The following is a 25,789-nucleotide window of genomic DNA, read 5'->3' as shown; positions in this document are numbered from 1 at the left end:
CCGCCCCTTATATTTTAATTATTTTTACAATTGTTATTTTCATATTTTTTTTTATAAGAAATGAATTAGATATTTAAATTTACCGCTCAGCAAATTGAAGTTTAATTGTACTTATTATTCAACTTCCCTCACAATTTCTTTTGTTAGCTTAGCTGTCTTGTAACCGGAAGCTTTTGTGAAAGCTAACTGATAGATAGACTCCGCCCACCAAAGTACTATTTACATTTTCTTAAGTAGTAGTCTTTTAATTGAATAAACGCGCTTTTTTCAACAAATAAAAATTCTATGACCCCCGATACATAATTAATCATATATTTAAGTGTGCATTTGGCCATTAATTGTACGTGTTGTCCAGCTTAGCTCTTCATTTATTAGAATTTACCATATTATTTTACCATTATATTTTCACTTAAAAAGAAAATGGATATAGAATTACTTTTTAGATATTCCACATAAAATTTTATGTTTAAAGCATTTTGCCTTTTGTTTTTTGTGTACAGCTAATTTAAGCACATTTTTATGCTATAGCTTGTTTAGTAGCTGTAAAGATTTTGTTCACATGCTAATTCTGTAGTTCTTTTGCATATATTATTTTTATTTTTATTTCATTGTGCTATTTTATCTTCCTTTCTTCTTGTGGTTCTAAAGAAGCGTCCAAAAAGAAACACATAAAAGTCCTTTTCTTCCATCTGTCTTTAATTTCCTTTGCAACACCAACAGAAAAGCAATACAGCATCAAAACATGTGATATTACCAATATACAAATTAAAACATATACAAAAAGAATTCAAACAAAACAGGAGTATATATGAAATTGAAATATTAAAACACAAGAAAAAAAAAACTGAAACTGAAACAAATCACTGGGCCAAGCAAATCTATTAGTCGCCATCCTGAACACTGCTTGGTTTGACTATTTACAGCATTCTTTTCTTTCAGGAAAACTATTTATTCAGTTTTAAGATTAACATCCAACTTTTACATCAAGTATCAAATAAATCATTTGATAGTATTTTCAATCAAGATGCCTGCACTTGATGGGCTGTCGTCTGGGGGACAAAGTAGAAGGTAGTGAATTTCACTTAAAGCAACAAAATGCACCAAACTTTGACTTCATGGATACAAAAGTGATGCGTTCATTATACAGCAGCGGAAGACAGTTGGAATGGACGCTGCAAATACTTTCAATATTTTGCTAAATTAATATAATTTTAGGAAGTTAAGTGATAGATATAAACTTGACCTTTAATTTGACTACATTCATCCCTCAAAAGGACTATACTGTAATGTACCACGTGTTTACCTGCAGTGTATAACTTGAGCAAATCTCGATTCAACATAACGAGCGAAGAATAAAAGTTTTCAACAGGCAGCGTTGGGCCTAAAGTCACGTTATCTTAAAGGGCCAATCAGCTGTGCCCCCGACAATGAACATTTAGGATCGCAAGCGCAAGCGAGTTCCAAACTCGCCACTTCAAAAACGCATACAAACATCAGCTGATAACGAATTAACTCCAACACAGTTCGTATCTGCTTCTGGGAAATCAAAGACGATAAAGATCAGAGGATGTCTGGGCAGCCTGAAGGTTTGCGGCTTTTTTTTTTTCTGTTCCCTTCTCTTTCCTGCTATAAGATGTCCACATACCGGAGTACGACTTGTTGTGTCTGTAATGACCCACATCCTGACGACTCTACAGGCCGCGATGCCGTTACAGATAGCGCCAGCAGAGGCAGGCCAGATCTGTGCTGCACGTAAGTAATTATGGGATTACAGTCCAGAGAACATCACAGCTGTGCCGGCTCTGCGGGGAAGTGTCGCTTCTTCGGTAATCTGTGTGGGCCCCGTACTTCCGCCCGACCCTCTGCCCACGCTAAAAAATCTCTCCTACAGCTGTTCCCCGTCCGTTGCTCCGCGAACAACAACAGCTCCAGGAGTCAGGCTACTACACGTTGTTTCAAACAACACCGAAGACAAAATACGCAGTATATTTATAACACTTCCGCAATAATAATTCTCCAGCAAAGAAGTACAAACATTTAAATAAAATATTCTAATTAAAATCATATATTAAAATGAACCGCAGCGCTTCAAAGGTTCTGTAGTTTTGCTATAAATCAATGCTTTAGGACAGTGTCTGTCATTAGCGGGAGCACAGGCTGCTGTTCCCACTATTTGGCAACGTTAGAGAGTTGGAGGAGGAGGAGGAGGAGGAGGAGGAGGAGGAGAGACGATTATAGAAAATGAAAGAATCAAAGAGGGAAGCAGTGTTTCAGATGAAGGTGGCACTTGTTTTCTCCAGCTTATATTTGACTGATTTTGTGCAGCATTAAGATGCTCTATGCAGGCACAGTTATTAGTAGTGATCCCTACGAACACAGATAACGTACGACAACTATGACGTCAACAGAAAAGCAAACAGTGTGGCCAGCTATCAACCCTCCACCTCGCTGCCCCCTCACTTTATTCCTCTTCTCTCTTTACCTGCTGTAGAAACGAGTTCCCTTTTCATTATAAAACCCTGTGACTGTTTAGGTCGAAACAAAATGTGTGATTTGTCTCATATACGAAGCTGCTAAACATACGATGTGGGCTACAGGAGTACGGGGGAGGAGGAGGAGGGCTCAGAACTCGTCGTCAGAGCTGAGCAGGAGGGTCTTCTCCGTGTCCCCGCGGGTGCTGAGGTTACTGTGGGAGCGGGACAGCGGCGGCCCCCCCCCTCGCTCCAGCGTGGACTGCTGGGTGTACTGCTGATACGCCGGGGAGAAGTTGTGGATGGCGTCCTGGACCATGTCCCCGGGGTTCATGGTCTCCTTCAGGCTGCTGGAGATGCTCTTCATCGGGGCGCAGCGTCCTGGAGGAGGGACGGGAGCGTTAACACAATGACTCTGAGCGGGACAGACGAGTAGTAGGGGACGGGGACGGGTGACGTGACAAATAAATCTTTGAAATGTTGCAAAGAATGTGACCAAATAAGAATGAGAGAACAAACTAATGATAAATATGTGATGGCAGCAGCGAGTACGAGGTCACACCTACAGTAGCTTAGCCAATGTTAACGTTAAAGTCTCATCAAGCCTCAGGCTGACGAGAGCCTAAAACAAAACCACTGAAGATTTAATTAATCAGGTTAAATGATCCTTCAGATCTTATCACCTAACACAGACGTTAGCATGAAACTAAGGGTGGGAAAAAATATCGATATATCGCGATACTTTTTCTTCCAGTCTATTTATTTATTTTTGATTTTGCATTGCTTCACATCAATTTTAAAAGAAAAAGTCATGTTTTGGGCCGATCATTTGGATTAATATTATTTTTGTCTCAATTTGTCCAATTAATTATCGGCGTCATCTGATGTACATATATGCAAATTTCTCAGTGAACTATATAGAATATTGCAATATATCGCAATATCATAATATCGCAATAATGTATCGTATCGTGATTCAAGTATCGCGATACGTATCGTATCGTGAAGTCCTTGCCAATATCCGCCCCTACATTCTGCTGATAGGCAAAAAACAAATAAAAAAAACAAAACAAGATGAAAGCGAAACATCCATTATTCCAAATGTTATGCTATAATATAATAAGTGTTTCACATGGGGCAGCAAACTAAAACAAATTCAGAAATAATGTGACAAAATAATTCAAAGAAACTAAAATACTTTGGCACCAACAACGTTAAAGGAACAAAAAAGGCATTTCAACATAAAGAAACGTGAGATGCAGACGAGACACAGCGAGGACCAGGTCAGACCTACCGTACTGTCCATAGATGGGAAACGAGCCTTTGAGCGCCGCACAGCGGAGAAGAGAAGAGAAAGACAAGAAAGTCAAGATGAAAATGAAGGAGAAGGAAAACAGAGCAGAAGAAAAGACTCGACATCTTTAGAGAGTTTCAAGGAAAGGAATCAGTGAGGAAAGGACGTCAGATAACGGGCTCCTCAAAGAACACTACTCCAAATATACTGTGGTTACTTGCCACAGAAAAGCATTAACACCATTAAATCATGTCCACGCCTTTAGACATTTAAAGTTTATCAGAAGGCATAAGCTGGTTTCTGTGATGAAGGAGGAGAGAGCAGCGATCTGAGACCACGAATGTTAATGGAAGTCAGAGTTGTAGCGATGGAAGGAGGAGGAATCTTTGGAGACAAAAAGTTGGAGGGAACCTCGATGAACTGACGTCAACGTTGAGGTGACGACCAACGTGATCAACTGATCTAGTTACTGAATAAAAAAAGGTATAGTAATAATACTGTATTATTTATATTGTGTATCATGTTACAAGGGATGGACAACTGATATATCACAGTATTCTTCCTCTTTTCTTTTCATATTCATTAATCTTAAGTATGGGTGTACACATGTATGTATATGTGAGTATCATCAGTATATGTGTATATGTGCCCCCATACACCTTTTCTTTCTGTTGTTTTTAATTCTATTATGTTATTATTCTGTTTCATTCTGTTCTTTTATACTTATGTTCAGACCCCAGAAAAAATAGCTTCAACAAGGCTGCAGCTAATGGGGATCCTAATAAAACAAATAAACAATATCAGGGCTTTTCATAAGGACCTTTTGTAGTTATCAATTTCAGCTCTGGCACAAACCTAAACCACCTTCTGTTTTAACGCTGGTTGGCTAGTGTCAAAGTTGGCATCTGTCAGACTCTTATTCTTTCTTATTCTATCTTCTGAATACCTCCAAACACACCCACCTACACACAGGCCTTACCGTAAGAGTCCAGTCTTTTGTCCATGTAGACCTTGTATGTGAAGGCGTGGCGCAAAGCGACAGCGGCAAAGAACATCTCGATGCAGATGATGAAGTTTTGGTAGCCCGCGGCGACCGTCCCTTCGCCCACAGAGAAGTCGGCCGAGTTTATCTGAGGAATAGCTCCACACTTCTCCAGGATGGCCAGCAGCATCCCTGGACCACAGAGAACAAATGAAACAATGCTTCACTTATATTACGTCGTATGTCATTCCTCTTGAGTCAGAAACTGAGGCGTCCTTACCCTGCCAGAAGGACAGAAAGATGACCGACTTGACCATGAAGAACTTGAGCACGGGGTTGTACGGGACGAGCAGTTCACGCGTGGCGAAGTAGAAGAGGAAGAGAGCGTAGAGCGAGAGGCTGACAGAGATGTTGTAGATTATCATGATGTATAAGTAGCCACTGGCCGCGCTGGATGGAAAGAAGCAAAGAGAAACTAACTTATAATGAGCTTAGAGCTACATAATGAGAAGATTGATTTTATTTGGATGAATATTTTAGATAAAACTGGAGTTCAGATGTTACTGTAAGGTCTCTCAATCTAGTAAATCTATATATTTTTTGTACAGTGGAGGAGTTTTATGAATATGTACGAATAGATTTGAGGTTTGAATCATTGAGCTGAAAAGACATTTGGCCGAAGCTCAAGACTAGAAAATGAACTCAACATGCTGTGAAAACATACTTGAAGTCTCCATCTTTGTATTTCCCAAAGGCCTGGAGGATGACGGTGATCATCGCCATCAGGGGCTTCACCACACAGAACTGGAGGGTTGCCTACAGGAGCAAGAGCAAATGAACTTTTTAACTGTGACTGTCACAGAGCACAGTACAGTATACGAGTAAAACTAAGAGGGATCGGCACCTGTTTGCAGAACCTGAGGAAACCAATAGAGTAGGTCTTCCCCCACAGACAACAGGTCCCGTACATGCAGCTCGACCTACAGTGAAGATAAAACCCGTCAAGATAAAACAGTAACGTGTTAGGAAGTGAGAGAATACGGCATCAAACCGGACTCACTCGATAGGTTTCCCTCTGATTTCAGCCATGATGGCGCTCTCTCCTCCCAGATACTCGTAGCACAGACTCAGGAAATTGTAGATGACGAAGGCTGCGGAGGCACACACATAAAAAGCAAAGAAGACTGGCTCAGTTTTACAGTTAAATTCATATTTAAAACCACCGATTACGGAAAAACCAATCATCTGTCCAAGTCAAAGTGCCTACGACCAAGTACAGTCCGATGTGTACTTAGTCCGTCTGTTTTATCAGGGAGGCATCGGGAGGTAACTTGTGTTGACTCGGTTAAACCAGGTATCCCAGAATGCATTTTGTTGGTGGCATCAAGTACGCAGATGCTCCAAATTGCAGAACAACTTTCCTCCAATCCTCCAGTCTGTATTTCAGAATCAAACTTGAAGTTCACGCCCTAGCTCTACCTCGGAGGTAGTTCTTTGAAGTCGGTTTGGTTTGTTCAAGATTCAAGAGTCTTTATTGTCATTATGAGAACATATCGAAATTTTACAGAGACCCCGGCTTAAAGGCATAAAATATGTACGAGAAAATGTAAACATTGAGCATAAAGTTCCAGTCTATTAAATGTTGAGAGTGTGTGACCTTAAATAAACCTGACTGGACTCCACACTGCTCAGTAAGAATGTTTTTCATCTGCTGCTCCAGGTGCTCGCAGGATAATTTAAGGGTAACCCACGGATACCAGCACCCCACTGCCTCCGCCCTCCTACCAGCTGATCCTTAAAGGTAAGTGTGTTTGCAGCACAGTGACATAAGTCACCAGTCAGCACAGCGCTGGCTTTGTCAGAGTAACATACAAGATACTCCAGAATATTATTGTTTTAGTTACTAATCTAGACTCGCTGATGTTACAGACGCCCGTCTTTTTAGCAGCGTTTCCCAACTCTTCACCCTGAAGTACCTCCCAGGCTCAGGTGAACCCATCTGAGAGGCCTCCAAACCTCCAAACCTCCAAAACCGCCTCCACGGGCTAAATTCAGATGCCTTCTAAAGGATTTCCTCATTTCCACACAGTTGCTAGGAAACAGGTTTCCCCTCCCCTCCACTCCCACCAGGCCACGGAGACATGAGAACAAAGATGACCACCTTTGTAAATGAAGACACCATAAAGGCCATCTGCCACTGGGTATTGCATCACATAAATAATACCCCCCCCCACACACACACACACACACATCCCTTTATTTCTACTTGGAGTCATCGTGGCGAATGTCCTCCGCTCCCCCGCGCTCCTTTGTCCACTCACCTTCGTAGCAGTCTCGTACTGTGTCAAAGTACACGTAATACTCCTCATTGGTGAAGAAAAGGAGGCTGAGCCAGGAGTCGAAGGCGTAGATGGGGACTATGAAGAGGATCCTAACGATGTGCCTCTGCTCGTTTGGAGAGCTGTAGTAACGTAGGTGCATGTAGATCTAAAAATGAAGAAAGACAGAACGTAAAGTTTTGGAATTCTACGGTTCTACAGTTGTTCTATGAAAGGTTCGAAGTCCTGGACGTTAAACGGTTGCTGTGTCGTATAAACAGCTGCTCGGCTTTAGCACGCTAACAAACGAGGATATCAACAGTCTCCTTGAAGGTTTAACAGTAATAGCACAAGAGTAATAACATTTTCTTTCTTTTCATTCTGCATTATCTAAATAGGACATAAAAAAAATCTGAGACGTCCATGGAAATACTGAAATACAGACAAAAGTGCTCAAACGCATGCACTCAAGAACACATTAAAAAGAATTAGAAGGGAAGAAACATACTGTATTTACTACCATGTCAGTTCATTAGGTACACAGGTTAAAACAAATGCATTATAATATATTAGTCCTTCACATAATCCCCCCACGTGACTGTTATGATGTTTGGTTTAGAATGAATTTATGGTGTTGGAAACTAGGATGCTTCTGTTATTGAGCCTGGTTCACTGCCTAAAATCAATGGAAACATATGTCAGTACAACATACAGTTCAATATTACTAAAAAAACAAAGCAGATTTAGTGCAGGGCTGTTCTATAAGAATGCATTTGTTTTCACCGTGTACCTAATGAACTGGCAAGTGAGTGTATATTCACGAGTTTTTCTCATTAAAAATGAAAAGGTAAGTGGAATATGCATGAACTACACGGAAGACGTCTTCCTCAAACTAACCACAGCCTCGTGAAACTTGTACCTGTGCGGCGAGTTTGTCGGAAACTGGAGCAGAAACGGAGTCTGTGCCGCGAACAGACCTGTGGTTGTTTTAGGAAACTGACACGGGGCTTTTATCGCTGCCATTCAGAGCGGCAGACGGCAGGAAAAAAACAAGGTGGGCCTTTGTCACCGGCACCTCTGTCTGCTCCACCCGGCTCCTTTCTACTTACACAACACCCCCCCCACCACCACCACCACCTATCACCTTTCCTGGCCTGTAAACAGACACACACCGCTGGTAGGATTACAAACAATGGGTGACAACACGCAGGCATTGTTGCTAGGTGACCCCCCCTGATGACGGCGAGAGTGGAGACGGGAGCACCTGTTGCCCGGAGTGACGGGAAGCTTATTCATTAAGCCCGGACGTGAAGAGCATCGGCAAACAATGGAAGACGAATCATTCATCTGGGCCCCCCGGGTACAATAGATCTCCCCTTATATAAAAGGGGTGCTGAGTAAATACTTGACTGTAACGTGAGAGCTGATAACAGCGTGTTGCACTTATCTGCATCGCTGAGAGATTTACTGGCCCAGAAAAACATCTACGAAAAAGAATCCGTCATTTCATCTGCAGCAACCGTCCTGAACACCCTGAAATAGACACCTTTTAAAATCCTTTTAATCAGCTGTTACGTGTACCAGCAGTCGTGTGTGTTTTAAGTTTATCTCAGGCTGTTTATGCAGCAAAAACTCTTTTAACTCTTTAAAAGATCTTTTAAACCCACCGTGGATGTATTAAATCGAATTAATAATAAGCTACTGCAGGACATAGACGTGTAACATTCACATGTATCTGGTAAAAGTCATATATACTTGTGCACTCGTCAGTCTGTGTCGCTCTGAAACAACACCCGTCGCTTCAACTAGATCTAATAGATCATATTTGACCTTCTCGCTGATAAATGAAGAGCGTGTGCATCTGTTGTTGGACCACGTACGTATCCACACAGGCTGTGGAAAGTGGAAAACACCAGGTCCTCCTTACCTGATGGCATGTGATCAGAAGAGCCGTCCAGACAAAAAACCCTGATATGGTTTGGGCGGTGGAGGTCATGAGGAAAATGGGCTTCTCCGGTGTGACCAGCGGGGCTTCGGGAACCCACGAGGCGTTGGGTCCTTGAGGGGCCACGGTGGCCAGGGACCCCGGCGGGGGGAGGCCATCAGGGGAGTCGCCCCCCAACCTCTCCGACAGGCGCTTTTCTCGCCACCAAAGCTGACTCATCTGCGTGGAAAGAAAAGAAAAGATTGCAGAGGAGACATTTTATATCAGCACTCAGCTGCAGGTCGTCGCATTCCAAGAAATGAATGAGGCATGAATAAAACAACGGCAAACGTGTTTTGTCACAGTTCTGAGACCTAAATCTGAAGCCGACATCCACTGACGCTGGGACCAGAAAACAGAAAGGGATACAGAGCAAAGTAGGCCAGCGCACGCGTCTAAAGTGCATGAGAGATCGTGTGGATTGACAGATGGAGCAAGATCAAAAAAAAAAGAGGAGGCATAAGGCAGGTGGGTGAGGAGAGGGTGGTGAAAAAGAGGGTAAAAACCACACGCATGGAGACGTGGGTTGCGGGGGGGGTAGGGGGGAGCGGGCTGAAAATCCCTAAAACCATGAGCTGAGATCTCGGCTGACCCACTTTCTCCACTTCCTGTTCACTGTGATCTGCTCAGAGCTCAGTGCAACACACAAACACGTCTCTACGCACAACGTTCATCACACGAAACAAAGATTTTCACAAAACGGACGGGGAAAGTATTATTTTCTAAAAAAAAACATTTAACGCCACTAATGACGACTTGACGGGGCCGAACCGGAGATCACAACCTCAGGAGCGTCCAGAAAGCTGACTCCACGTGCACCGCCGCCCTCAGCGTCCAAGCAAATCACATCTCCCTCATCCCTCCAACTTACGTCAGGGTCTGGGAGCAGCTTCCAGGAAGCCAATAATCTGATCATTCACAGTGAAAACTCATTTCACAATGACTTTCAAACCCCTGTGCACCGGCTAAATATAGGTTTGGCTGTGGGATGAGTCAACGCCAGTCAGCATTGCAGTAAGTGATAACACATCAGCACGTCACACTCGAGAAGCTACGCGACACTAAAGAACAGAAAATGATTGTGCTGACAACTGATTTGGATTTGCATGAAATCAGTCAGAACATTATGACCACTTTACTGTCTAATATTTTATAGGTGCTGCTATTTTCCACCAAACCAGCCCTGACCCACTGAGGCGTAGACTCCTCTAAACCTTTGAATGTGCGTGCTGTGGTACCTCCATGGATCGGCTTTATTGTGACGGTTTCCATAAAGGAGACTCCAAAAATGCATAGGTAGGCAGGACATGTGAAAGTAACATCCATGAATCAATGAATGGCGGCTTTTCTTCTTCAAATATGTTGAGATACGCACCAGGCCATCAGTTCATATCTCTATTTTAGGAGCTTTTGGATGTAGGCAGGGGTCAGCATGGACGCCATGACTGGTCTCCGGCTACACAGCTTCATCTAAAACTACGTATGTCCCTGTCGGTATCAAGCCCAAATCAAGCCCAAAATGATTGGGTCAGATCGGTATCAGGTTTCAGTCAAGTGGATCTTTTATAGTCATTTGTTTTAGGTTTGCTATAAAATAAAAACTTCCTTGTGTTTGAACGGCGGTTAGCTAAAGTACCAAGAAACAAAGAAGGAGAAAAAAGAGAACTAGAACTACTTCTTCTTTTTCTTCTTCTGTTTTCAGTCGGTCAGCAACCAAACATCAAACCAAAGAAGCAAAATCACGTCACTAAACATGTCGACCACATGGAAAAACTTCTTGTAAATTTTGCAATGTGTATATTTGGTGAGATAATCATTCAGTACTACCAACTTTACTCATCAACATTAATCAAAATACATCAAAATAAATCTCAAAACAGAATCAACACAGGTAAAGTTTGACCAGAACAACAACAAATACTGAACGCTCACTTAAAAAGAAGAGAAACGTTTCCTGGAACCAGCGACAAGGAGAGAAATCTCTCAGAGAGGGTTAGGGAGTTTATGGCAGCGTTGGATGACTAGATCATTTCTGGAAAGGTACGAGCTCCCCTCTCCACACTACTTTAACTTTCCCAGAAAGATTAACTAGACTGAATACAGTCGACTCTAGGTGAATACAAGGAAGACAAAGAAAGACTTCAGTCATCTAGCATCACAGTTTCTCTCAAATCCTTCCACTTGTCCATTTTTCCTGCTCCCAACATCAACTTATAGGACAAAATGTCTCCTTGTTCCCTAATATACTTCACCTACTGACACGTGCCACGATAACCAGACAATCACTTATAGTTACTTCACCTATCGTACTTCTACAGCTCGTCAGTGCTCGTGCAACTGTGAATGGATTAAAAATAAATGAGATCTAGGGTGAGGTCCCTACAACAACAGCTCACTGGTTCCCAGGAGGGAAGCAGCTCATCTATCCCACAGACTGAACCCTGGGGTACGTTTCAGGACATGCACTGTACAGCTGTGAAGGTTCTCAGTCATTCAGGTCATGGTATATCCAAAAAGTGTCTGTCTTCTCTCAGACAGATGATTTGAATGAGGAGTAAAGGACGTACTCTATAGACGTAATCCAAACTGCCATCAATTTACAATCCAGTCTTAACTTCTGTCCCCGAGAAGTTTCAACCCCATTCACACCTCGAGACTGGAGCCTACGACTATAATGAGTCATTAGGGCAGAAATCATAGGGACAAACAGTCTCCACCCTCAACAACAGGTAAGTATCCAGCCATTAATGGGAATTATTTGCACCAGTTCCTGATGGATTATACCCACAGAGTTTCCTATTTATACCTGAAAGTTCCCACCAGTCCCTTAGAAGTGAAGAAGCTACTCGAATGAAACGTCTTCTCTAAAGTCCAGCTGATTTTTAAATGCTTTATTGATATAACACACATTGTAGGGACGTGCCATGCAACTATTTTTTCGATTCACGAATTACGATTGTAAGTAATACCAAGGTTAACATACTACTTATAGTATATACTTATAGATACTTTTAGATGTCTACTTGTGTATATGAAAATGATGACTTTTAACATCTGTGAATGTAATTATGAAACATGTATTTTGTACCTCTGTATAAGAATTAAACAATCAACAAGTGGAAATCAACAAGTCAACTAAAAATCTGAGCAAGTCACATTTAAAAAAACTAAATTGAAAATAAAAACAGTTGCTCTGACTTCGATATCATTCTTCTTGGAACAGACAGACCGGTCTTCAGGTTACGACTTGACAGAACTTGGTCACATTATAAATTATTTATAAATCATTTCCCATTTGTAGGTTTCTGTTAAGAAACAACAGCATGTTGACATGATCTTTTCCTGAAAGCCTGTGATGAACACTGTGAATTTATTTAAGGGTTTCCACCATCTTTCTCAGGTTTGGGGCATTTCTCTACACTTACTTTGCCTTTTTATTTTTTAGAACTGATTACAGAATCGGTGTCATAATAACAGTATTAATATTTACTGTGAAAGCGGACTTGGTATCGATATTCTGATGTGAAGTTCGATTCTAAAAAAACAAACAAACAAAACAAACACATCTAGATAAAGAGTGTCGATATTTCTGGATCGATACGCTCATCCCAAATGCTTTGTACTTTGACCTCGATCACACCATCCGTCTTTGTTAAAGGCCCCAGTGGGTTTTTTCAGGCCAGTGGAGCTAAACATACGAGAAACACGGTGAAAACACAAGAAGGCTACTCAGCGCTGAACAACACAGAGAATATATGTGCACACAACCGAGTTTCGTTTAGGAGAAAAAGGGTGTGGTCAAATAAATGAGTATTAGTATTTACAGTTAAGAGGAAAAACGCGTAAAACATAAGAATAAATCCCTTTTGGAGCTAATCTTCCATCCTTTGCTTACCTCCGATCTGCGCTGATTTCAGGCATCAATTTAGCTCATCGTCTCTAGCCAACAGCTTCTTCCTCTTCTTTTTTTTTAACTGGAGCACATACGAGTTATGTTGAGGACATTCAGACGACAACCAGCCACTTATATGTTCTCTGCATTATAGTTTGAAGCCCGGAAACGCCTCTCCTCTCCGGATAAATAAATAAAAAGCCGTGCGGTCGGGCTCTGTTAGCCTCGCTTGGCTTACGGCTAACCCGGTTAGCGTTTTCCGTTTGCGGCCAAATTAGCGCTTAATTGGTCAATAACTAATAAAAGTAGCGAGTTTTTAAGAAGCGACTCACTCGATCAAAGATTTACAACACGCGTAAAAGAGAAAAAATGGTGTTTTTCTGACATTTTTAAGCCACCGCTGATGGTCCGTTACTTCACCCTCGTCACTGTAGCAACAGCAGCAGCAGTTCCGCGCATGCGCAGGCGAGGCTTCCAGTTTACTTCACAATCCAGATGTTTTTTGTTTTTGTTTTTGTGATTATCATTTTTTATTTTCATTATTTTAACAGTAAAAATAATAACAATATCCTCCTCCCCCTCAAAACCATCATTATCTACACCAGGGGTAATAATAATAATGACAATAATAATAATATATTTATTTATAATGTAAAGATTAACACAATATAAGACTGTACAGTGATATTATTGGAACTCTGTGTGATTGAACAGATTAGACCTGATGAATAATTCATTGTGTTGGAAATGTCAAAAATGATAATGGAAATCTGATGCACCGTTTGTGGGAATGTCCAACTATCACAAGCCTCTGGATGGTTGTTGTACGTACATCAAGTGAATGGTTAGAAAGAACTGTGCCACTCTGTGTTTACTGGCTGATAAAGGACAGATATATATATAATTAGATATATATCAACTAACTTATCAAAAGGAAAATTCTGTAACAATTTCTGTAAATAAATTCTGTAAAAATAATAAAAACATCAACAAAGGACAGAGTCAGAAAGTTGTCAGCAACGTTATTAAGTTTTATTACTTCATAAAATATACACAAATACTGTAAATAAAGTGTGTTAAAAGAACTGTACATGATATCAGTACACAATACATAAAGTGAAATCCCACCCTCCCCCAAAAATCGCCTCTTCCTCTTCCAACACCGCACAGTTCTGGTGCCACTGGGTCCACGGTGGCCTGTACAAAGGTAATCACACACACACACACACACACACACACAGCACACGGCTATTTACACATCCCTGCAATTGCATCCGTCTTCTGAATGACATCTTCGAGGTTGCTGGAGGTTAACAACAAAAAGGTGACATCAAACTATTGGCGTGTTCAGTTTTTGCAGAAGGGAAAAGCCCTAAAAGTGTTTGAGTTGGAACAGAAGAAGAAGAAGAAGGAGAAAGAGGAAACAAAGGGAATTCTAATAAGTTACAATAGTGGAAAATCAAGAATAAAAAAGGACAGGAGAATAAAACGACATAAATAGAGACTAAGATAAAACAAACCGCATTCAAACACAGAACGTGAGTTTCTTAGAAGGGATTCAGCTTCACTCTCGCTCGTACACACATACACAAAATGATGGATGACCCAGCTGGCACAGCAACAAGAGCCCGACCCACAGATGTACTTTAAATACCCCCCCCACAAATAATTCAGCCCCTATTCCCCCCATTAGTATACGTTTTTCTACTTTACATCTTAAAACAAACAAAAAAAAAAAAAAAAACAACCACATTTGGCTTTACGTTGAAATAAAAAAAAACAAAAAAACATATTTACAGTGAGTAAACAAACAAAAATAATTAGATGCCCCCCCCCCCCCCGCAAACAGAGCCTGCCCCCGTTATCTCCAATAACAAAAGAATTAAAAAAAAAAACGGTAACATTAAGAACTATCGTAAAAATTGCAGCCACGGGTTGTTAGCCAAAATCGGCAGCTGTGGTCTCTGGTCGAATTTTCCTGAGGTTTTTCCCTCAAGACGCAGGAGTGTTGTCTTTGTATTATCACACTTTACCCACTAACATTAAAACCAAACACTTAAAAAAAAAAAAAAACAAACAGGCAAAGTAAGGGGCGGTGAAGACTGATGGCTAAGTTTTGAGGAAATCATCACAAAAGAGATGATGATCGCTACTTCACCGGAAACTTTACAACAGCTAAAACATCACTTGCTTGTCCTTTACGTCCTCCTGTGTGTCCACTGTCCGCTCACCTGCATGTCCTCACGTCTTCTAGCCGTCTTTCAAAAAGAATTTTAAGATTTTTTTTTTGTTAATTAAGCCTTTTTCAGTCATTCCCTGATGCCTTTTCACCCCTTAGATGCCAACAGTTCTTCACATTTTGTCGGAGTTTTAAGAGAACTTTTCGAGGAGGAGGAGGCCCGGGGTGCAGCGCTGTCGTTTTCCTTCTGTTGTGTTGTGTTGTGGCGATTCATGAGAGAAAGAAGCCTGTTTGACACCTTCATGTATTTTCCTGGATCCTTCAGATTTACTGTCCTTCTCCAACGTGTCCATTAGCGATCATCTTTTCATAAAAACAAGGTGAAAGGAAAAGGAAAAGAAACCGTAGCCATGAACAGACCTTGCAGCCCTGCAACAATAAAACGGACGTTCATTAGTGAAGGCGTGTGACTTTATTAAGAAACTTTATTAAAATAAATAGAAAGTGGAGCTCGACCTCCTCACCTGTCAGTTTCATGTGCATGCAGTGCCACAGACTTCTACTTCCCCATGTGCTCAAACGGCACGCTGACCTGCAGACGACACAGAATGAAACAAGTTCTTTATTTCAGATTCCAACTTCACTGTCAACTACATAAAATGATCAGATGATGAGGCTGCATTTAAGAGGCCAGATCTCTGTCCTCATCTGACCTCATTACTTTGGTTGATGTGAACACACATTCAGGACTAATGAGAGGCTTTTAAAATTGTATGTTCTTGTAGCCGATAACAAATTAAATAGGAAATGCATCTAAACAAAAATGAACGAATAAAAGTGTTTGATACGAGCGCACAGATTCTGTCATAAAATAATGTATCAGCATGTGGTTATTTACTGATGGGACCGTGTTGAAGTTACGTTACTATTCTACTCAATCACCGGTGTCGTCATTTACCTTAATTACCAGAGACCATAATCTGAGTTTTGTGCAGGTTAAATGAACTTTGAGTGTTAGTTAATTAGCTAAGTCATGATGCACATACAAAGACGAGCGCTGTCCGTGGTTCTGAAACAACATTAGCTCGTGATCCATTAGAGACAGAAGCTGTAAAATGTTCCAACCCAAAACTGCACCCAAATTTTGTTGATGTTTATTTACAAACTGGCTGGAGACACATTATAACGTCAGGTGTGAACACAGGACTGACGTTACCGCAAATTCTGAATAAGGCTCACGATTCTGTTCCTCCAAAAAACTCCTCCTCTGGCGTTTAGCCCATGTGAAGCGAACACGCTCAGAAACAAAGACTTGTTTTCTCACCTGTGACGTAGAAATTCTCGACTGGTCGTGACGCGCCGTGAGGTCAGAGGACGATACGTTGGCGGGAGCCCCGCGGTGGAGCCGCATGCTCACCTTCCTCTCCCGCTCCGCACGAGAGATCGCGCGTGGCGACGTGTTGCCTAGAAACGACGAACAAGAAAAAGAGGCCACGCTTGATTCAAATAATAAAAGAGAAACACGTTCCACTGGGAGCCACGTATCACTGGGGAACACTCACCGGACTGCTGCACCCGTGAGGCGGGGTTAGAGATGGCTTGCTCCGGCCCGTTCCTGACCCTGTTGGGAGCTCCAGGATTGGGACCTGGAGGGAGGCCCCGGGACGCAGACCCCCTGGGGGCTCCTCCGATCCGCTCGTCCCTGTCGTCCCCCGCCCTCCTCTCCCGGTCCCCGTCCTCAGCCGTCCGACTGGCACCCTGACACACAGAGACAACGCGGCGTGAGCTTCGGAGAACTGTGGTGGAGCTGTAAGCAAAACCTGGATGCTTCTGTTAGAAACGACGACGTGAACTCACAAATTTGAGCATGTTCCAGTCAAAGACGTAGTCGTAAGAGAAGCCCTGTCGGTGGAACAGATTCCTGAAGAGCTGTCGTAGGTACGAGTAGTCGGGTTTGTCGTCGAAGCGAAGTGAACGGCAAAAGTTCAGGTACGTGGAGAACTCGGCTGTAGAAGAAAAAATTTAAGTATTAAGCGGCGGCTCAGAACAGCTGACGACTGTTTATGTAACTCTACGAGGTTCACTTACAAGGGTAACCTTTGCACAGAACCTCGATGGGCGTGGACATTTTCTTCTCGCTGATGCGTTCGTACTTCTGTCTCTTGGTCGCAGCCTTCAGGCCCTGCCACGGGAGCGAGCCCAGGTTGAAGTACATGAGGACGTAGCCGAGGGACTCCAGGTCATCACGTCTGGACTGCTCTGTGGACACAAAACACGGCGGCGCGCACGGTGAGAAAACAGATGTCCCCTTTAATGCGGCGAGAGCGAATTAGCCCAGAAAACAGCCAGACTTCTTTAATGGCCTGTGCTAAGTCACGGCTTACAGGGCTCTGAAAACGTCACTGTTACAGGAAGGCTGAAGTTACCAAAACCAAAAAAATAAATAAATAAAGCTGGACATGTGAGGATAAGATGGAGGTAGCTGGTTGGACATTTATGTGTGGCTCTTCCATTTTATTCACATTTTGCGTTTCTGAAGAATTGAGGTTATTGAATTGTCTGTTTCTACAGTCGAGACAAATCTAAAATAAAAAACTAAACTTCTAAGTGAGGTTCTTGTTCTTGACAGAATATAAAATCACTTAAGGACTAAGACACTTAATAACTTAATAACTAAACTGATCCAACCACATGTTAAGTAATGAAAATGTATAATTATGTTAACTTGTGATGGAAAATTACATTTGTATTTTTACTTCTCTCATAAACACCGTCTGTATTTGCGTAAATGACCTTTTAACCGACACGAGTTCATAACAAGTCAAAATAAGTTCAGCAGAAGTTCAGCGAAAGTTCATAAAAAGTGCAGCATCACGTTACATTTTCTGTGCAGAAACCTTTTAGTTTGACTCCGCTCACACTTCCTCTTGACCTTCTCACCCCTTTTCTATGCAGAAAGAAGGTGAGTCAAGACGTGGAAAGTTCACTTTCACCAGATCCACGTGGAACAAACCTGAGCGTGGACTATAAAACTTGTCCTCTCTGGGTTTTACTCTGTGTCTCATTCTGTGCAGAATATCTGCAAATAAACCAACAACTGAGTCTGAATCATTAATCTCAACAACTCTCACTCGTTGAGTTTTTCCACGACAAGCTCTGGTTCTAACTATGCAGCTGATACTTCTGTAAAATCTCATTTACATGAGGCTGGTAATTAAACGGAGGCTTCTAATTATTTGTGATGATTGTGGATGACGTCTATGATCTAAATCCTGTGCAAATCAGTCATGTCTTTAACTTGTAAAGAATAATTACACATCACATTTCTCCTATGAGAGGCCCAGAAAAATAAAAGTCATCTAAATCAGCATCTCAGGGACTTTTTCCGCCTCTTCCCGATCGGGAATTATGACGCGTCTGTTAGAAAAGCTGAAAACCACGTAGGCAGAGGCAGAAAGATGAGGTGGACATCATCACTTTGGTAAAGGTGGAGTTTGTAAACTTGTGTTTTGTTGTGTTTCTGCCTCTTTTCACTCAAGAATTATGAAGGTTGTGTGTGTTATATGGAAGTTATACAGATATTTGTTGCAAAGTCACAGAATAATCTGCTCTGTTTCCCTGGTAAGTTGTTAATTGTCCAGGATCAATAGTCTTTTGACATAATGTTTTATTTCCACACATAAAGCGACAGAGCCTCAGCATCATATCTGGGATGATGTAGACGGACGCCACTAAAACACAAGAGGGTCGGGGGTAATTTCTAAACCACGTGACCTGGTCCAGGTTAGACTAATCTAGCGTGAATGGCGCTTTAGAGCATTATAATGCAATGATGGTGACGACCAGCAGGCGCCTTTTCATCCTAGACCACATCCACATAATCCATCTCCCCTCACATCCTGTGTATAATCTGATAGGCTGGTTGTAAACAGGCAGTAGGCACAAACAAACCCTTGTAGGGGCAAAGGGAAGATGAACAACAGTCTGGAAAAAAAAGGAGAGAATCAGCAGCTCTGCAGAAACCTGAAAGATTTAAAAAGTGCTACAGTGGATCCTACATTAATCAGGTCTGGGGAGAATCTGCACAGAACACCGAGCTTTACAACTGGATGAGAGAATGTGTTCTGCATTTCTGCTGGATTCCTCTTTCATTTAATCAAGATCATCAACATGTTTAGACACGTGAGCCTCAACGAAACTCAGTGAAACAAACGTGAACAGCAGTGATGATAACAGAACTCCACTAGAACGTGTTAATGAGGATTTAGTCCGACACCATTTAAAGTCAGTCAGGTTTTTAGTTCCCAGCGTTCACACAGTCCCACTGGCCGGTCACGTTATCTGGAGCCGCTGCTTCCACCGGTGTGTGAATCAGTAAAAAGTGAGTGACGGAGGTTTGCATCTTACCGATTCCCAGGTGCGTGTTGATGGAGGCGTAGCGCGCGGTGCCCGTCAGGTTCTTGTTCTCCCTGTAGGGGATGTGCTGGTGCGTGCGGGCGTCCCGGTACTTCTTGGCCAGGCCGAAGTCGATGATGTACACCAGGTTGCCCTTCTTGCCGAGGCCCATCAGGAAGTTGTCGGGCTTCACGTCTCGATGGATGAAGTTCTTGGAGTGGATGTACTCGATGCGGCTGATCTGGGGGAGGGAGGGGCGAAGAATACATTTTAATACGCAGATACTGGGTACTCAGGTCATCACAACGTAAACCAGGCTAACAACACCTCACCATTTGAGTAAAACTTTGAGTTAAAAGAAAACTGATGGACAAACTGATTACGCTTAAACTGTAATTAGTTTTTGTGCATTTTAATATTTATTCAGAAACCATCATCCACCTGTTCTTCCCAAACACCCACCATCATGTATCTGCTGTTAATAAATCAGCTGTGTTTAAATGCTCTAGAATGAACCAGCAACATCCTTAATACTCCTAAAGACGGTGACATGAACAGGAACTTTCCCAGGAACCTTTGGAGATTCAGTCAGTTTCTACTGAACCAGGGTCTAAGTTAAGTTCAGATAAATTATTAAACTATGAGACTGTTTAGATTTGGGTAGAAATGCAGACAATCATCCGTGTAGAGGAAGAGTTCCTAGGACTAACAGTTCCCAGTAGTTTGGGTGGAAACACAAAGTAAGACATTAAAGGAGCTGAAAGGGGGGCAGAGAGGTGGCTTTAGGATTTATGATGACAGGGTCCAGGAAGGTGATGACCCCCCGGCTATAAGTAGCGAGTCAAACCCCCCCGTATAAACCGACTGACACAGCAACGTGGCTTCGGTTGGAACAAAAGGTGAAAGGAGCTGTGCTTCAGAGAGAGAGAAAGAGAGAGAGCGATCCGTGAAATGAAATATCTAGGGCAGCAGAAGACACTGAAACCACCAAGTACACTGGCTGCACCAGAGCAGCAGAGACCAAAACATCTATAATGTTTAAAGGAGCCTCAGGGGGGGGAATCATGTGCAATGTTTATATATAGAGCAAACACCAAGAAAACATAGGCGAGTAGATCACGACCACAGTGAGATCTCGGGTAAAGGAAGTGAATAAAATCAGTGTCGTACCATCTGATCTGCCAGAAGCAGGACAGTTTTTAGGCTGAACTTCCGAGAGCAGAAGTTGAAGAGGTCCTCCAGACTGGGGCCGAGAAGCTCCATCACCATGACGTTGTAGTCTCCCTCTGCACCGCACCACTTTATGGATGGAATACCCACTAGTGAAAACACACACACACACACAAATCAACACAGTGTCCTCATAGTGGGATCCACTCAGAACAATGTGAGGTTATTAAATTCACACAGATTTGTGTTTTGCAGGTTTGGTTGGGTTTTTCCTTAGTTCACCTCCTCCTTGCATCATCTTGTAGAACTTGCTCTCGATGTGCAGCTGTGGGTGTTTGGTCTTGACACATTCCAGCTTGATGGCCACTTCCTCACCGGTGGCAATGTTGGCACCTGAGGAAACAAGGAACAGGACAGCTGAGCATTTACCACAGAAAAACAAAACAAAAAAAACAAAAAAAAGATGGCAATGAGAAGGAAAGTCAAGTTCAGTGAACAGATGAAGAAGGAAACTTCTAATGTGGAAAGAGCCTCAGCAGCAGAGACAAATGGAAAGTTGGGTAAGAAACACAGAAATAGAAAAACCCACTCACCGAGGTAAATGTCTCCGAAGGAACCGCTCCCTATCTTTCGCCCGAGCCGGTACTTGTTCCCCACTCTCAGCTCCATGGTTGCAAGATGTCACTGTCAAACAGAAAAATGGAGATAATATTAATCAGAGAAGACTTTTATTAAAGGATATTGTTTTGTTGCTGTTGCTCCCAGAAAGTGAGTCAAATACAAATGGAATAAAAGTAATAAAATATATAAAAATAAGACACATGAAAACCAAATCTTGCACAAGTATTAACAATAGAAAGAGGTAACAAACAAAATTATAAAAAGAGTCTTAAGAGTAACCATCACTCACACACCAGTTTATTAGGCACACTAGCAAAAACAAGTACGTTCTAACAAACCTGCACTAAATGTGATGTTGAAGGTTATGTGTTCATTTGTTTAAGGTAACACTGAGGTGTTGATTCAGCTGTGTTTTCATCTTGGAGGTTGTGGTTTGTAGACTTTTCGAACAGCACCACGTTCTACTCACGCGTGACTTTAGTGTTTAACAACATCCTCCAGAAACATCGTCTGGTTTAATCAGCAACTTTCCGCCTCCGCTTCAACATAAACTGAACATTGAAACAGTCGTGAAGGAAGATTTAATGCAGGTCTGTTATAATTAACTCATTTTCACTAGTGCCTAATTAACTGTCTGTTGGGACATTATGGGATGAGCTACTGGACAGTTCAGCTGAAGACACAAAGACCATTTCCTGGACTTTTCTTAAAAGATGCTTGAGACAGATCCCAGGATCAATCCCAGACACACGTGTTTGAGTCGAGCACAATCAGCTGCTTGGTCTCAAGAAACACAGGATTAGATCATGAGATCAGTGAAAAAAATTAAGAAAAAAAAAAACATAATAGGACCTAATGTAACACCAGTGTGCACAAGGATGACGAGTGAACCGAAATCAACTCATGCATGAGTAGTAGGATTTGGCACTCGTGAAGAAACGAGGCTAGTTTCTCTTTTTTTTTTTTTTTTTAAGCCAAGCTGCACGTGACGCCGGAGCAGGATCATCACTTATTTAGCACTCACTCTACCACGCCACATTGTGCAGCCACTGCAAAAGCAAATCTGAGCTCTGGGCTGTTCAGTGCCGAGGGAGGGAAGAGCCACGGAGCACGGACCAGGCCTCATCACTGTCACACGAACGAGTCTCGTGAAAACCAGGAAGCAGAGAACGGATCAGAGCATCATCTGTGCAAAACGAGCCCTTTTGTAGCAACGGACACTTGTGACTCCGTACATCCCAGTCATACAATGTTTGACCTCATGGCCTCAGGCAGAACAGAGCCATAAAAACACACAGACTCCTGAACGGTTTCTTCCCCAGAGCCATCCAGTCACTAAACTACTTAAACCGATTAAACCGCGGGACAATATGGAATAATATTACTTATACAATGAAAAATAGGCGTATTCTATTCTATACGTTAACTCCTCCTAACTCAAACTTTTCACTGCTTCCATTTTTTGTGACTCGATACATTCAACCAGGTGATTTAAAGAAACGTAAGCAGAGAGAGGCCCCGGAAGAATCTAAAAGTCTCATGACAACTCTCGAGAGCTGAAAAACAACATGAGCTCAGTTTTGTGGACGTGCCAACTCAACTCAAGCTGAACAATCACCAACTCTGCAGAGCTGCTCCTCTGCACCAAGTCCACATCCACCCAGAGTCTCCTTTAAAATGTCCAACACGTTATTTTTGCCTGATTGTGAGCAGTAACGGTTTAATCCCACTTTTAAGATGTTGTGAGCCACGGATTCATTCGAAGTGAAATCAACACCGAGACCAACGCTGCAGACCTCATCATCAACACCTCCACCCGACGACGACAGACAGACACGGTGGATGTGATGGAGGCAGATGGATCTGGGTTAATAATGGGTTAGGGTTCATTACACCGAGAGGGCGTCTAACGTGCTGCAGACAGGAACCTGGTTAAGGGAGCAACGCTAATCGCTACGCTACATGCTCAAGTGCCACAGATTAATTACTTGCTACAGAGACAGTGACGTGTGACGCTAAACAGTGTTTCAGACGGTTGTTTAGTTTTCCAGCGATTAACCCACTATCTCATGCTTTAAACGTGATGGACAATATTTATGTATCTTGACTGAGAGTCTGATCAGAGAACCTTTTTACATGGAGGCTAAATGAAACGATCTGATCATATAAATGTGTGTAAACATGCCCCAAAATCAATTCAAATATTTTATTGGTACAAAAAGTGATTATGCCAAAAGTATAGAGTTAAATCTAATGTAAGAAAACTTTTCTACAACTTTAGTGACAGCACTGAATTGATTCAGTAGAAGAAGATGTTGTTTCCAACGTTGCTGCTCACACTCATTCCACCTTTATTCAACTTCTGGTTTGCTTTGCTGCCTCCATGTTTCTGTCCGTCCTGATGCTCAGAAAGAACGTTTTATTCCACAACCAGATCAAACTGTTACATACTTTTTTGGGGCTAATGCTTTTCTACATCTGACTGATCCAGTCTCTTCTGATTGAACTCATAATAACTGTGTAAACACTTGATCTGGTTGGAATAAACCACCAGAATGGACAAAAACATGGAGGCAGCAAAACAACCAGCGGGTTAAATTTATTTTCTATTTATTATCTGTATTTTTACTTTTTACACTTGGTCTTGTTGAAAGCAATTCTTAATATATAATAAGGCAACAACATATTATCAGGTCAAAACATTTCTAGAAGTGTTTTTTTTTTATCAATTCAATCGGTTTCTTATGATTCATGAATCATATTATCTGCAATATGTTGTTTTTCCACTTGATCTGCTTGTTTCTCTCAGGCTGGAAAGAAGTCATTCTTTCTGAGCAAGTTTGCTCCACGAGGGGGAAGAAAAAAATAAAAAAACACGACGTGAGGAGTTTCCAGGTGGACCAGAAACACGAAGGTAGAAAAACAAGGTGTCAAACAGGGTCTAATCCGGCCTGAAGCATGAATCTGCAAAGTGTTTGGGTATTTTCCAACTCAAGATATTATCAAATGTCTTACAGCACCATCTATACATCTGTTTGAATGAGGCATTTTGCTTCCTGTTTACTGACATTAGAGTCTGAGACTGTGGAAAAACCAACATGTGCTACGGTGGACTGGTTAAGATGGTACAGTACACATCTGTTTGGAGACAGGATGTCCTGAGGAGGACGTGTCCCATGTCTAAACCCGTCTATACATCTCTGCAATAACCTCAATCCTCCCTGAAACCAAAGTGTGACATAAAAAAAAAAAAAAAAAAGTTTCTCATGCAGTTCAACTGTAAATCGCTCCGTCTGACACTGAACATTTCGTCTGTTAAGAAAAAAAAAAGAAAGAGACAAAAACAATGTCAAACCACAAGATTTCACAATCACATGAAAAGGTTACGCCTCTCACACTGAGGCAGCTGTCACTACACACAAACAGCTCTTATGTTTCACGCTCCTCGGTAAATCCGTGCTTTTATGTAACATAAACTTGCATAATGTCACTCCTTTTTATTTGTGTGCGTTAAAAACTCACAACAGGCTACATCTACAGTTACTAAGTGCAGTTTGATATTGTCACTTGTGTTAACAGCAAAATACTTCAAACTACCGCGTTAAGTTTAATTAAATATTTTAACAATTCTACGTCTAAATAGTCGCTTGTGCATTTAATACGCTTAATAATACGCTTTTTAGTAGCGTTAGTTTAGAAAACCAACCGCAGGCTTTAGCATTAGCCGAGTATGCTAATACGTTAGTCGGTCCGTTATACGTTACAACTGCCAAATTTGAAATAACGTCCAGATAAAAGGTGTATTTTTATCAAACTTAGCCTTATTTTTCTTTTACGATGCCTATAACCGCACCCATCTGTGTAGCAGTCCAGCCTGAGTAGATAGCCATCCCCTACTACTCGCCCCCCTCCCCCCTCTCTCTCCCCCCCCTGTTAAGCCGTCAATAGGAGACTGTGAATCGGCCGAATCGGGCCCCTTTTCCCCCCTGGTTTCCCCAGTCCCCGGACCCGACACTCACCCGATATTATGTTCGTCCGAGAGCTGGTTCGGCGGAGGTCGTGATCCAGTGGTTGTCAGTGGGACAGGGGCCCGGGTAGAGGAGGATGGGAGCGGATTGTGGCGGCGTTCATTCCTCCCAGCTCTAAGCTCAGTCCTCCCTGTTAATGGTCCCTGAGAAGAAGCTCCGGCGGCAGCAGCAGCAGCACGAGCCGCAGCAGGTCTCTCCTCCTCTCCGCGTCGCTTCACGGCGTGTGTGCGCGTGCGCGTTTTACGGCGTCGGTGACGTCAGTTTTTAAAGGGACGCGTCACATTTCCTTCCTCCTTCAGTTTGACCATTACTTCTTTAATTACAATACCTTTTAGATTTATTTTAGCGCTCTAAAACGATTAAAAATTTAAATCAGATCAATCACATGGTTGTCCTGGATTAATTTCTATTAATCACGATTAAATATAATTAATTATTAATGGTGTTTCATTTTG

The 25,789-nt window shown here is 42.2% G+C and overlaps 2 protein-coding genes across 3 annotated transcripts; both read right to left on the bottom strand.

The window, feature by feature from the left end:
- Positions 1–675: 675 nt before the first annotated feature.
- On the bottom strand, positions 676–13,390 carry LOC124998460 (transmembrane protein 184B-like). 2 transcript variants are annotated; one of them, XM_047572883.1, is made up of 10 exons: positions 12,945–13,390; positions 8,993–9,229; positions 7,069–7,234; positions 5,808–5,898; positions 5,652–5,727; positions 5,472–5,563; positions 5,028–5,197; positions 4,745–4,939; positions 3,766–3,792; positions 676–2,852 (listed from the first exon to the last, which is right to left on the bottom strand). In XM_047572883.1, exons 2-10 carry the CDS (start codon positions 9,227–9,229, stop codon positions 2,623–2,625), a joined length of 1,284 nt encoding a protein of 427 aa, XP_047428839.1. In that variant the 5' UTR covers positions 12,945–13,390; the 3' UTR covers positions 676–2,622. The 2 variants fall into 2 exon arrangements, with proteins under 2 accessions (XP_047428839.1, XP_047428840.1); XM_047572884.1 differs by lacking the exon at positions 3,766–3,792.
- A 561-nt stretch (positions 13,391–13,951) lies between these two features.
- Positions 13,952–25,562, bottom strand: LOC124998461 (casein kinase I). The gene is made up of 11 exons (XM_047572886.1): positions 25,326–25,562; positions 21,279–21,369; positions 20,968–21,078; positions 20,686–20,834; positions 19,528–19,756; positions 17,209–17,379; positions 16,978–17,126; positions 16,683–16,878; positions 16,445–16,584; positions 15,645–15,712; positions 13,952–15,549 (listed from the first exon to the last, which is right to left on the bottom strand). Exons 2-10 carry the CDS (start codon positions 21,352–21,354, stop codon positions 15,680–15,682), a joined length of 1,254 nt encoding a protein of 417 aa, XP_047428842.1. The 5' UTR covers positions 21,355–21,369; positions 25,326–25,562; the 3' UTR covers positions 13,952–15,549; positions 15,645–15,679.
- Between the last annotated feature and the right edge of the window lie 227 nt (positions 25,563–25,789).

This window comes from Mugil cephalus, chromosome 20 (genome assembly GCF_022458985.1).
Source record: "Mugil cephalus isolate CIBA_MC_2020 chromosome 20, CIBA_Mcephalus_1.1, whole genome shotgun sequence".
Lineage (NCBI taxonomy): Eukaryota > Metazoa > Chordata > Actinopteri > Mugiliformes > Mugilidae > Mugil > Mugil cephalus.
Note: the sequence above shows the minus strand (reverse complement) of the source record. Positions and strands in the feature narration are given on the sequence as shown.